The 12,670-nt window shown below is 48.3% G+C and overlaps 1 protein-coding gene across 1 annotated transcript in view; it reads right to left on the minus strand.

The window, feature by feature from the left end:
• LOC140907170 (dynein axonemal heavy chain 5) overlaps window positions 1-12,670 on the minus strand; it is a 268,060-nt gene that overhangs the window by 197,876 nt on the left and 57,514 nt on the right. Inside the window, exons 17-20 of the mRNA XM_078851322.1 lie at window positions 11,000-11,173; window positions 10,817-10,906; window positions 10,046-10,201; window positions 3,687-3,826 (exon numbers count right to left, since the gene is read on the minus strand). Of these exons, the coding sequence (XP_078707448.1) occupies window positions 3,687-3,826; window positions 10,046-10,201; window positions 10,817-10,906; window positions 11,000-11,173 (560 nt within the window). The remainder of the gene's footprint in view (window positions 1-3,686; window positions 3,827-10,045; window positions 10,202-10,816; window positions 10,907-10,999; window positions 11,174-12,670) is intronic.

Consider the following 12,670-nt stretch of genomic DNA (forward strand, 5'->3'; position numbering starts at 1 on the left):
GGTGGTGGTGTTATCTCTCTGGAGATGGAGGGACCCGATGAGGAAAGGAATTCTGGATCCAGGACAGCAAAAATGTCCTGTGGAGCAGCAATGGATTCAGCTCTCCCTGGTGTGAGAGGGGTTCTACTTGTTCAAGCCCCTGGAGCCAGCAAGGAAGACAGTGCCCAAAAGTTGATGATGATCGGACTTCGTATTGATTAATTCTGGGGTTTTGGAGGTGCCAAGGATGACGGTACCAACGGATCACGGTCTGGTACCAATGTAGCCCAATACTTATGAACTTTCTTGTCATGCTTCTTTGACTTAGGACGTACTAAGTCCTCATGGGCTGAGCTGATGGGCTTACTTAGAGCCAAACCCAACTTTTTTGAAGTGGATTTAGAGGAAGACTTTAGGGTATGTCTGCACTATGAAATTCGGTCAGTTTTATAGAAGTCGATTTTTAGAATTCGATTTTATACAGTCGATTGCATATGTCCACACTAAGCACATTAAGTCGGCAGACTGCGTCCTCGCTACTGTGGCTAGCATTGGCTTACGGAGTGGTGCACTATGGATAGCTATCCCACAGTTCCCACAGTCTCCGCCACCCATTGGAATTCTGGGTTAAGCTCCCAATGCCTGATGGGGCAAAAACGTTGTCACAGATGGTTTTGGGTACATGTCGTTAATCATCCCTCCCTTCGGGAAAGCAACGGCAGACAATCGTTTCACGCCTTTTTTCCTGGGTTACCTGTGCAGACGCGATACAACGGCAAGCATGGAGCCCACTCAGCTCACTGTCACCGCTGCTGTAGGACTGGTAGCCGTCCTCGTCGGACATATAGCTTGGCCAGGGGTTCTAGGAAGTCTTCCCTGCCCAGCTCCTAGCAACCTCCAGGGCATGGTGTACAGCTCCAGCGCTTCCACTGCAACTCTGCTCTCCTGCGAGCTGGAGGCTTCTGCCTCAGGCTGCTCTCCCAGCTGGCAGCACCACGCGGTTGCACCTACCCCAGTCTACCCCTTGCTCCCATGGCTCACGAAGCCTGGACAGTAGTAAGGAGCAGTTCAACTATAGGCTAAGAAAGTGCAGAATGGTGGTAGAATGTGCCTTTGGATGTTTAAAAGCTCGCTGGCGCTGTTGGTCAGACCTCAGTACAGCCAACAATCCCATTCTTATTGCTACTTGCTGTGTGCTCCATAATATCTGTGAGAGTAAGGGGAAGACGTTCATGGCAGGGTGGAAGCTTGAGGCAAATTGCCTGGAGTCCAATTTTGAGCAGCCAGACACCAGGGCAATTAGAAGAGAACAGCAAGGCACGCTGCGCATCAGAGAGGCTTTGAAAACCAGTTTCATGACTGGCCAGGCTTCGGTGTGACAGTTGTATGTGTTTCTCCTTGATGCAAACGCACCCCTTTGTTGATTTTAATTCCCTGTAAGCCAACCACCCTCCCCCCTTTGAAATAAAGTAACTATTGTTTTGAAACCATGCATTCTTTCTTTATTAATTAAAAAAAATGAGATAACGGACAAAGTAGCCCGGGCAGGGTTGGGGAGGAGGGAAGGACAAGGCCAAATTGCTTATTGTAGCCACACTAAAAATCCAACTGTTTGAATGACAGCCTTCTGTTGCTTGGGCCATCCTCTGGAGTGGAGTGGCTGGGTGCCCAGAGCCTCCCCCTCCACGTTCTTGGGCGTCTGGGTGAGGAGGCTATGAAACATGGGCAGGAGGGTAGGCGGTTATACAGTGGATGCAGAGGGGGTCTGTGCTCTTGTTGGCTTTCCTGCAGCTCCAACAAACTCTTCATCATGTCTGTTTGCTCCCCCAACAGATGCTTCATCATGTCCATTTGCTCCCCCATTAGCCTCAGCATCGCGTCCTGCCTCCGCTCTTCATGCTCACTTAATTCCTTCCTGGCCTCTGCCACTGAATGCCTCCCTGCATTAAGCTGTGCCCTATCAGTGTGGGAGGACTGCATGAGCTCGGAAAACATGTCATCGCTAGTGCGTTTTTTTCGCTTCTAATCTGCGATAACCTCAGGGACGGAGATGATACAGGGAGTGTAGAAACATTCTACGCTCTATGATTCTGGGGAGACTGCATGGTCACCTGTGCTGCTCAGTTCGCCACACTGACCAAACAGGAAATGAAATTCAAAAGTTCCTGGGGCTTTTCCTGTGTACCTGGCTAGTGCATTGGAGTTCAAAGTGCTGTCCAGAGCAGTTACAATGGAACATTCTGGGATAGCTCCCGGAGGCCAATACCGTCAATTTGCAGCTGCATTACTCCAAATTCGACCCAGCAAGGTCTATTTTAGTGCCACTCCCCTCGTCGGGGAGGAGTTCAGAAGTCGATTTTAAGAGGCCTTTAGGTCGACGGAACGGGGTTGGTTGTGTGGACGCAGTCATTTTTAAACCGATCTAATGTGGCTAAATTCAACCTAACCCCATAGTGTACACCAGGGCTTAGTCTCATGCTTATGAGAGTGCTTCCTGGATTTCTGACAAGATCCTGCCAGAGGGCCTGGGGGTGGGGGGTAGAGTCTCCCACAACAAAGTCAGACTTCTCCATGACCTTTTCCATGAGGTATTTGTGGAGACGAAGTTCCCACCCTTCTTTAGTATGGCTGGAGAACGATTGGCAGATTGATTGGCACCTAGCTGTAATGTCGGCTTCCCTGAGGCCATACAGGCAGCACTGGTGGTCATCACTAACTGAGGAGGATTGTGGGCAGGAAGAGCAGAGTTTGAACCCCAGAGTCCTAAGCATAGTCCAGGACCCAAACAGAGTCCAAAACACTAAACTGTAAAAGCCGTTAAAACTATTTATAAAAGTAGATCAAATTCTTATTTTGTAGAATGAAGCTGAAGCTACAGACACAGGAGGTTCCAACCCAAAACATGCAGCGGTAAGAAGGAATTGGAAAGGAAGTCAGTCAGTCCCACTGTTTACTCCTTTGGATGGAGGCATGAACTGAACCAGGGCACATGTAGGCCCAGGGACACTATTTTCAGATTCTCCAGCTCTGGGTGCATGCATAACCCATAGTGGAACACAACAGGGACCATCACTCAAAGATGAATCCCAATTTCCCCTTCCCAGCTGCCAAATTCCCCAGCTTTTCCTGACAACTTCTATAGGGCAGTTATCCATTGTCAACAGGAAAATATTCTACACATTAATAGCTGAAAATCTGGGGACAGCATAAACTAAATTGATTTTTCACCAAAATAAAGAAATAAGTAACACAAGCAATAGTATATTGACAGTACTTTGTACTGCACCTGGATTGTAGCAGGGACAATTGGTAGGGAGAAGAACTGGAGAGCAGTGCTCCATAATTCTAGCATCAATGCAGCATAGTTTTGGCCTAATATGCCACACAAGACATGGAGATTTGCATATGAGTGAATGTCCCTGCCTTTGGAATGATTGCAAGGGTTCAAAGGGACTTTAAGGAAAAGGCATAAGAAAAGAGTATTGATGCTTTCTAATGATCAGGTATTTATGGAGATGGAAACCATGGATCACTACACTGGGGACATTATTATTAAAGATGGGTGGGCAAATGTACTTAGACTCCATTGGACTCTACTAACATCTGTCACAAGGAAAAGTGATTATAATGACCAAAAAAGCAGATAAAAATGAGACCCAAAAGAAAATTTCCGGATAAAGATGAAATCAAGTTAAGTGTTCACTAACTTCATTTGCTGTTTTTTAATCTGTTCTTCTTCTGCACACATGCCAAGGGCAACATCTGGAACTTCAAAATTCATTTTTTTTAGGTATTTTGTTTCACACAGTACTTCAAGGACCATAGGATCCAAATTCACGAATAATTCCTTTACACACCAGAACAGGAGGGGAGGAAAAAACAACAGTGAACACAAAGTGGCAGTTTGGTGGTGACATAGGCAGTGTGATTTTTCTGAAAAATGTATAAAGTGTAGTACAGATGACTGACAAAGATTTTGAAAACAGGTGCCTACATTTAGACTCCTGAACCCATACTCAGGCACCTCAAAACTGTGACAAAGCTCTGTCCTTGACTCCGTGGGTCCCGCGTTTCCTGGCAGATTTCGCTAGCCTCAGAGGCTCACTGTGACCCTCCACGTAACCCTTCTCTCTCTAGAGACAAGGGTCACAGTCTACTGAGCCATTTTCATCATAAGCCAGTGAGGGAGGTGAGGAGAAGTTATCCTTCCTTGCACAGTCTCTGTTGTCTCCCAGTCTCAGTGATTAATCAGGGGGCAAAGGGGGGGGGACCCAGGCCCACCCTCTACTCCAGGCTCCAGCCCAGGGACCCTAATAGTATCAGCTATGTTAGCTTACCTTTTAGAAACATGACATGTACAATTCCCTGGGCTACTTTCCCCACAGCAGCCCTCAATTCCTCAAGCTCCACTTCACCCTTACCTCAGGGCCTCCTTCCTTGTGCCTGATATGGTGAGTACTACTCAGTCTCTCCAACAGCACAACTTCCTCCCACAGCTCCTGACATGCACACCCACCTGACTAACTGGGAGGCTTTTAACTAGTTTCAGCCAGCCCCTGATTGGCTTCAGGTGTCCCAATCAACCTAGCATTCACCCTGCCTTCTGGAAAGTTCTTAATTGGCCCCAGGTGTCTTAATTGACCTGGAGCAGCTACCATTTTACTTATCCTGGTCCTATTGGGATTTCTTTAGCCTGGAGCTAATATATCTATCTCCCACTACTTTTCTATAGCCATCTGGCCTTGCCTTGTCACAATACGTAACTGGATTTTCCAAGTACTGAGCAACCAGCAACTCCCACTGACTTCATTTTTCTGTGAATCTTTTACTGTATCTTCATCATTTGAAAACAAATATTGGCTAGAATAGTCTTCTTTCTCCATACACTGTGGTTAGAAAACCCAAAACTTGCTAAGCTAGAAAATTATTCCTGCCAATATGAAAATAAAAATTAACAGAACAATTCCTTATCATCAGAAATTAACAAAACAAGTTATATTTTAGCAACAAAGCAGCCTTTGAGCTATCTGGGCACAAAAAGAGTAAAACTCAAAATAATTAATTTTTATGTCAATAACTCAAGAATAACCACAATAAAGGCCTGATCTTCCAAATGAAGAGGAGGAGGGTGTTGTTACATTTGGGCACAATAAAATTTGGATGTGATTTTACCTTTTTTTTCTTTTCTTAAAAACTAGGATATTAAATTTTAAAAATGACATTAACAGAATGTTATTAAGGTTGGAAAATCAGGCACTCATAATGTTGCCCATTCTCTCTCTTCCTCTGCCACAGAATTCCTCTGTGATGTGGGCAAGTCCCTTAAATTTAATTGTGGCCAGTGGCCATTAATTGTGTGTTCATCTCTGGATGCCTATAGTGAGGCTTTATTGGGAATCCTGGGAGGTGTGCAGGCACAAACCTGCCCATGTCTAAAGGCCCCTCCCCCAGCCTTGCGGGAGGGACCACTGGACCCAGAAACCAACTAAATGCAGGTGACAACTAATGAATAACAGGGTCAGGAGTGAAGGTCACAGGTTCAAAACTAGGGATCCAAAGGGGGACACCCAGCAGAGAACCCCGGAGAGCACCCACTGCTCCTCAAAGCTGTCTAGGGAGCCAGCGGATGCCGCCCAGAGGAACTCTGCCCTGATATGTGAGGTCAGGGAGGAGCGGAAATGGCCCCCCACTCACAGAGCACCCTCTCTTCTAGCATCCTCCTCCTGGTGGTGAAGATGGCCACTTTGGCCAGGTCCCGGAGGAAGCTGACGAGGTGGTCTTGCAACTTCGTGGGGCCCGGGACAGTGTTTGAGAATATAAACTGGTGTAGGGAAAAGTGCAGCCAGAAGTTCAACAGAAGGAGGAGCCAGAATAGGGGCTGTAACCTGGTGTACTTGAGATAAGCGTGCCCCAGGTTCTCCCTCACGCAGCAAAGGGGCAGGCTTCGGGGATGGGGGTGAACCACACCAGGTACACGCCCGTGCTCACGGCTCCATGAAGGAGCCACCAACCGATATCCCCAGCAGGCCATGGGACCAGAGTGGAATAGAGGCTGGCTCACTGGGGTTCCTCACCCTCCACAGGTCATAGATAGTCCCGCCATTTGGTATCAGGGCGGGACAGGAGGGTAAGGAAGTGAAACATGTGGAGCACAAGCATGTAGAATTGTTTCCTTGGCGTGGTTCAGAAGCAAACCGGCTGCAGAGCATGCAGCTGACTCGGATTGCGGAAGGAAGGGGGCCGGGAGGGCTCACAGGACAGGGGTCCAATGAAAAGGTCCGGAGGGCCTGGGGTGATTGGGGAGCACCCTCTTGCAGTACCCACTCAAGGAAAACCTAAGAGGTGGGCGACAAGGCTGCCCCAACCTCCTGGAGCACGTGCAGGGAGGTCAGGAGGGTGGAGAGCCCCATGCACCAACTGAGCGCTCAGGGATCCACCCAGTCCCCCCGTCGTAGTCCAGGAGGTCTCAGATTCTGGTGGTTTCTGCCATGACCACCCTCTGGCGCACTGAGGGGGACTCCGCTACCTGCACATGAAGGTAGGGGTTGTGTAGCACAGACTCCGCAAGGAGGTCTGCCCCTCAGTGGCTACAATGGATCTGGTTGCCAAAAACAGCTTCCAGGTCAGGAAGAGGTCCTGGTAGAAGACTGGCAACTCAGAGAGGTCTCGCAGAAGACCCCTCGGTTGGAGAAAAAAGAGATGCCAGTTGTATCGGAACCCTCGGAGGCAGCAGAGGAAGGCATGCGCCAACGTGTTCCACACCAGACTACCTGTGGCATAAAGGAGTCTCTGCAGGGCCTGGAGGCGGAAGACATGGACCTGGCTATGGAGGCAGACCAGGTCCTGTCCTCTCTCCTCCAGGGGAAGACTCAGAACCCCTGCAGAGACCCAGTGCAGTCCTGGCCAGAACTCCAGAACTACCCTCTGGAGCCTAGCCAGGATCCCTGGGACCGGGCTCAGAGTGTTGAGCCGGTGCCAGAGCATGGATGGGACAAGTTGGTTCAACACCAGTGCCCTCCCCTGCACTGAGAGACACCAGAGGAGTCCCGTCCATCTCTGCAGCCGCTCACCCACCCTGGCCTCCAAATCCTGCCAGTTCTCCGGCAGAGAAGGATGCGTGGCGGATAGATAAACCCCAAGATAGAGCAGTGGTCCCACGATCCCCCGGATGGCTTGAAGGTGGGAGGTAACTCGGCTGCCATCTGTCTCCGACCATCAGGCCAGAGCTCTTGACCCAGTTAACCCGGGCAGAGGAGGCCACCGAACAGATCGCTTGGCAGGCCTCCACCCGCACTAGGTCGCCCGGGTCCTGGACCATGAGGAGCATGTCATCGGCGTACACCGACAGCACCAGCCACAACTCTGGCTCCTGAAGCGCCAAGCCCATCAACCTCCGACAGAAGACACAGAGGAAGGGCTCGATCGCCAGCGTGTACAGCTGGCCTGACAGCAGGCTTCCCTGTTGTACTCCCCGCCCAAAGCTGACCGGCTCGGTCAGGGTCCAGTTGAGCCTGACCAAACACTCCGCGGAGGCATACAGCACCTGGAGGAAGCCCACAAACTGGGGCCTGAAGCCGGGTGCATCCTGTCCAATGCCTTCTCCTGGTCCAGGGACAGGAGGGAGAATGACAGATCATCCCTACCAGACTTGAGAGTGAAAGACCACTACCCTCCCCATGGTGGGCAGAACCAAACCCACCTCGCCCACCTCGTCAGAAGTACTGGGGAGGGGCACGAAATAGAAAGGGAGGGCCCTGCAGTTCAGTTGCAGCTGTACCAGGGAAGGAGGCGGACATCTTTTCTAGGGAGCCAAACCTTCTTCGGGACCCTGGATCAGCAGCCAAGCAGACAAGCAACCTACAGACTGAAGAGAGTTAGGACCCCGAGGAATGGCTGAAGTGGCCACCGCCCGACTGTGGGGCAACCAGACGGAGCTCCAGCTTAACAGAGCAGTGCCAGCTAAGTAGGGTAGGAAGTAGCCAGGGGAACCAGACTTTGGACCAGCCATGGTGCCAGGAAGTGAGGCACCATATTTCGGTTTCCCCGCCAACCCAGTGGCAGAACCACCTGCCACTAATAGGGCCATGGGCTGGGACCCAGTGGGCTGGGAGTAAGGTGGGCCCAGATCCCTCTATCTCCTTTGCCACTACTTCACATCTGGGGATTGGCAGCACACTCATGCTAGGACGGAAGGCCTCTGCCTTGATTGTTGGTTGTCCCAGCCAGGAGGCTGTGGACTCTAGATTGTTGATTGCTGTCTGCCATAGCCAGGAGGCTCTAGGCTAAAGACTGCTTGTGCCTCTGCCCCTCCCCGGGGGCCAGCGCTCCAGACTGTTAACTGTTGTTTACCTCAGACAGGAGGCTGCAAGCTATAGACTGCTTGGTTTTTTTGTGTGTTTTTTTTGTTTTTTTAGCTTAAGCAGCCTGTTCTGTATTTACAGCTGAAATGTAAACATTAAAAAGAAGAATGAAAAAGGCTTATCAGCATATGACTTGGCACTGAAGACTGGGAATGAGGAAATAATTTCATTGTTTGCTAGTAAACTTGGACAGGGAATGCTGGACAAACTGACCAAGCCCAAGAATATCAGTCTGGCCATGGCTTGATTGGAGCTTTCTTATCCAAGGTAGAGCTGGATGCTGTGTGTGGAGGAAGAAAGTGGGTTTTTTTGGTTTTTAAAAGACTGCATCGCCAAGGCTTGGGTTTTTTCATTTTTTTTTAAACTGACTCTGAGGGACTTTGAATCAAGCAAGTAGTTGATACCTTTTGATATCAAAATCATAAGTAATCTTCTTATACTTGTATTGAGCCCAAGGAGAGTAATTGCTTGTTGCTTGACCCCAGCCAGCAGGGCCCGAGCCCAACTACTGTTGCCTGATGCAGTGAGGCGGAGTGGCCTCCCTCCCAACTGAGAGTGAGGGACCACTACACACTGCCCAACCTGAGTCAAAGAAGGTCTAATATGCAAAAGAGTTAAGGACTCACAAATGCAAATGAAGTCAGTAAGAGCTACTTGGCACATGCACATGAGGCAGCATCGTCTGGAGAAATGTGCATAGGGATGGGAATCAGGACAATTTGAGTTCTAATTCTGAATCTGTCAATGAGTCACTCTGTGGCTTTAGGTAAATCACTCTCATGTCACATCTCCATTTCCCCATCTGGGGATAATACCTACTTCAGAGGAATGATGTTGCGAGGATTAATGCCTGTACAGTGCTTTGAACATGTAAAGTGCTATAAAAAAATGCTAAGTACTCTAAAAAATCAGGTTCTAGGTATCTAAAGTGGGGGTTTTCCAACCACTGAAGCATTCAAAATTGCATATTTTGGACTTACTCTCTCTGTGCTGTAATCCCTATCTATAAAGAAAGGATAATAATACTTTCCTATCTCACCAAGTAGTTGCAACCTCAAATTCATGGATGTTTGTGAGGTACTCAGTATAGTGTTGATGAACATAGAAAAGACCATGAGGCAGTTAATAATTACATATTTGCTGCAGGTTTTGGACAATGTATAATAAATAAGACATGGGGTCTATACACGGAAAGAGTAGGATAAAAAAAAAATCAACTAGCTATATCATTCTCTGAGTATTGTCCGTTATGTGCTCTAACATAAGAACATAAGAATGGCCATACTGGATCAGACCAATGGTCCATCTAGCCCAGTATCCTGTCTTCCGACAGTGGCCAGTGCCAGGTGCCCCAGAGGGAACTAATGAACAGACAATCATCAGATGATCCATCCCCTGTCATCCACTCCCAGCTTCTGGCAAACAGGCTAGGGACACTCAGAAAATGGTGGTGCATCCCTGGCTAACCTATCCTCCACTAAATGAGATAGGCATCCTGTGGGAAAAACTAGCATGTGATCAAACAATTAAAGTCTGTATTGTAATATATACACATAAGGGGGCAGAATTAAGGTCACACAGAGTATCCTTAGAGTGCTTTATTTAGCAATCTTAATGGCATTTTATAAACATAGTTTTTTGTGTGTGATTAAAGTAAAAGCAATAAAGTTCACTGTCCTTTTATTCTTAACTTTTAACTTCTTTACCTTGGTTTCTCGATGTCTGACAAGTAATGAAGCATGCAGTCCATTCTTAGCTTGCTCAGCAAACCTGCACCATGCTCTGTGATAAAGAAGTTCGAATTCTAAAAGAACAGCAGCCATCTTGTTGTAGCTCCAAATTACCTTCTTCATTTCCGGAGTCTACAAATCACAAGAAATTTGTTTTTATAATGTTGCGCTCATATAATGGATTAGATTGTGCCTTTCCTCACGATGGTCAATGAAACCAAACAGGTGTGGAGTTTGTAGGCCAAGCCATTTTGGGGATCAGATGTGCCAAACAACTTAGAAAGATATTTTAAAATTCTATTAGGAAACTTTTAAAACACCTTCTTAAACTCCTTTTCTCATTTTTATCAACCTTACCTACAAAAATTCTACACTGTAATATAAGACATGGCATGTGCAATTTCACTGATTTGTTTCTTTTGGGGAAGTTGAAACAATGGTCTACAGCGCAGGGCAATGTGGGGTAGGCCCAGGCGAGGACAAAAGGAGTGACCTGAGTTACCTACTAGGACCAAGCAGCAGAAGGTGATTGGGAAGCAGCTGTGATGAGCCACAGAGGGAACTGGCATTGCCACCAGAGGTCAGAAGCTAGAGTGGTCAAGTATGGCAGGAGCTACTAGGATCTGAGGGCCAGGCCTTTAAAGTTGCAGAGGAATGGATATAAGGGAGATAAAAGTAAGCTATGTTATTGGCATGTCCTTTTTTTTTTTTTTTTCGAATTTAGAATTCCCCCCACTAATTTCCAACCTTCAAAAGTGCAGTCTTCTTTTTAAAAAATTTCATTGGATGATCTATTTTTCTGAACAACTGCCGGGCCCACATAATCTTCCCAGTTACCTGCAATGGAGCAAGATTTAAGTTTATGTTTTCATTAACATAAAACAGACAAAGAGTAAACATCTTTTTCTCTCGCCTTAGTTTCATCCTTACAGGTGGTACATTACGAGGCATAGGCGGATTTTCTTTTTGCTTCTGGTAGAGTTTTCGAACCAGATCTAAATCTCGGCTGTATCGCTGAAGGATGATTATATATTTTTCAGTAAGATCAATATGGTCTTTACCAATGTGTTCAAACTTCATCAGAAGTCCCAACATCTGTTCAGTCTAAAAAGAGAGATTGGAGATTTGCAGTAAATGCTACATCAAGATGGCAATCGCTTAATAAGTTGTCATTGTGTGTTTATAACTGATTAAGTTATTTTATTGTGAATATAGAACAATCTTATCTAATAGGTTAATTTATTAAATTCTCATTTTGCTCTAATATCATGTTTAAAATAGTCTGATTTGTCAAAAGAGCTACCTACATAGGATAATGGGGCAATACTTAATTTCTCTCTGACTCTTCTCCAAATGATCAGTGTCATTTAGCCATACACAAGTCTGGTGTAGAGTACTCCTGGAATTCTGTGCCACTACACCTGGGAAGAATTCATGTCCCCCACAGATTTCTTTGCTTCTTCGCAGAAAATGATGGAGAAGCAAAGGGAAGCCACAAGATCAATGATGCACTGCTCCTCAGCAGTGCAGGGGTGTCTTTTCAGGTGCCCGGAGCAGCTGGCAGAGCGGTAAATTACAGCCACCCCAACCGGTGGCTCCAACCCTGCACCAGACTCAGTTGCTAGTCCTGGCTAGCTGGGCAACAACAGGAGTTCCTCTTCCCCTGCAAGGAGTGGCTGGGACCAGGACCAGGACCCACCCCAGAAATCTCCCCCGGCTACAGGAAGCTCCACACCCCACTCCCCGTATCCTGCCCCCATCGTTCCTCAGCATGGGGTGGGACACTGTAGAGGGGGCTTCTCTTCTGTATGTCCAACCCCCAGGCATCCATACCCCCCTTACCCAGACTCCCCCCCTGCATCCAGAGCCCCCCTGCACCCAGAGCCCCCCTGCACATGGAACCTCTGCCGAGCCCTACTGCCCCCCCCCACATCTGGACCCCCACCCCACTGAGCTCCAATCAGCTGTACCTAGATCTGCACCCCACCAAACCCCACTCACCCAGTTCTCAGACCCCCCCCCCGCCCCATTGAGCCTCTCACACCCAGACACCCCCCCAATCCCCAACCACCTTCACCTGGACTTCACCCCCCTCCTGAGCCCTAACCACCTTCACCTGGACCCCCCTGGAGAGTTCCATTCCCCCTGCACTCGGAACTCCCCAACGAGCCCCTGTGCATCCAGATCCCCCCCTGCACTTGGACGCCCCCACCAAGCAGCCTGCACTGAGATTTCCCCACATAGAACCCTCTCTCCCCACATCTGGCTCTACCCACACTAAGCCCCTAAACACTTGCATCCTGCTGTCTGAGCCTACTTGCCACACACATGGATCAGGACCTAGGGCTGGGCGTGTGTGCAAGACTGTCCCACTCACTTGTGAAATTGGTGTGCCTGGCATGGAGGGGCAGGGCCCCAGGTTGTTTCTGGAGTGGGCCTGGTCCTTGCACTGTGTCAGTGTTGGGTACAGCCTCACCTCCCAGTCTGTGTCCTGGGGGGAAGAAGGAGACCTGCAGGGTGCTCCCCACTGCCATGCTGGAGCCTCCACGTTTATTTATTGACAAATAAAATGAATAGAATTTTAAAATATTGTGCGCAGAA

The sequence above is a fragment of the Lepidochelys kempii genome, chromosome 2 (assembly GCF_965140285.1).
Source record: "Lepidochelys kempii isolate rLepKem1 chromosome 2, rLepKem1.hap1, whole genome shotgun sequence".
NCBI classification, from domain to species: Eukaryota; Metazoa; Chordata; order Testudines; family Cheloniidae; genus Lepidochelys; species Lepidochelys kempii.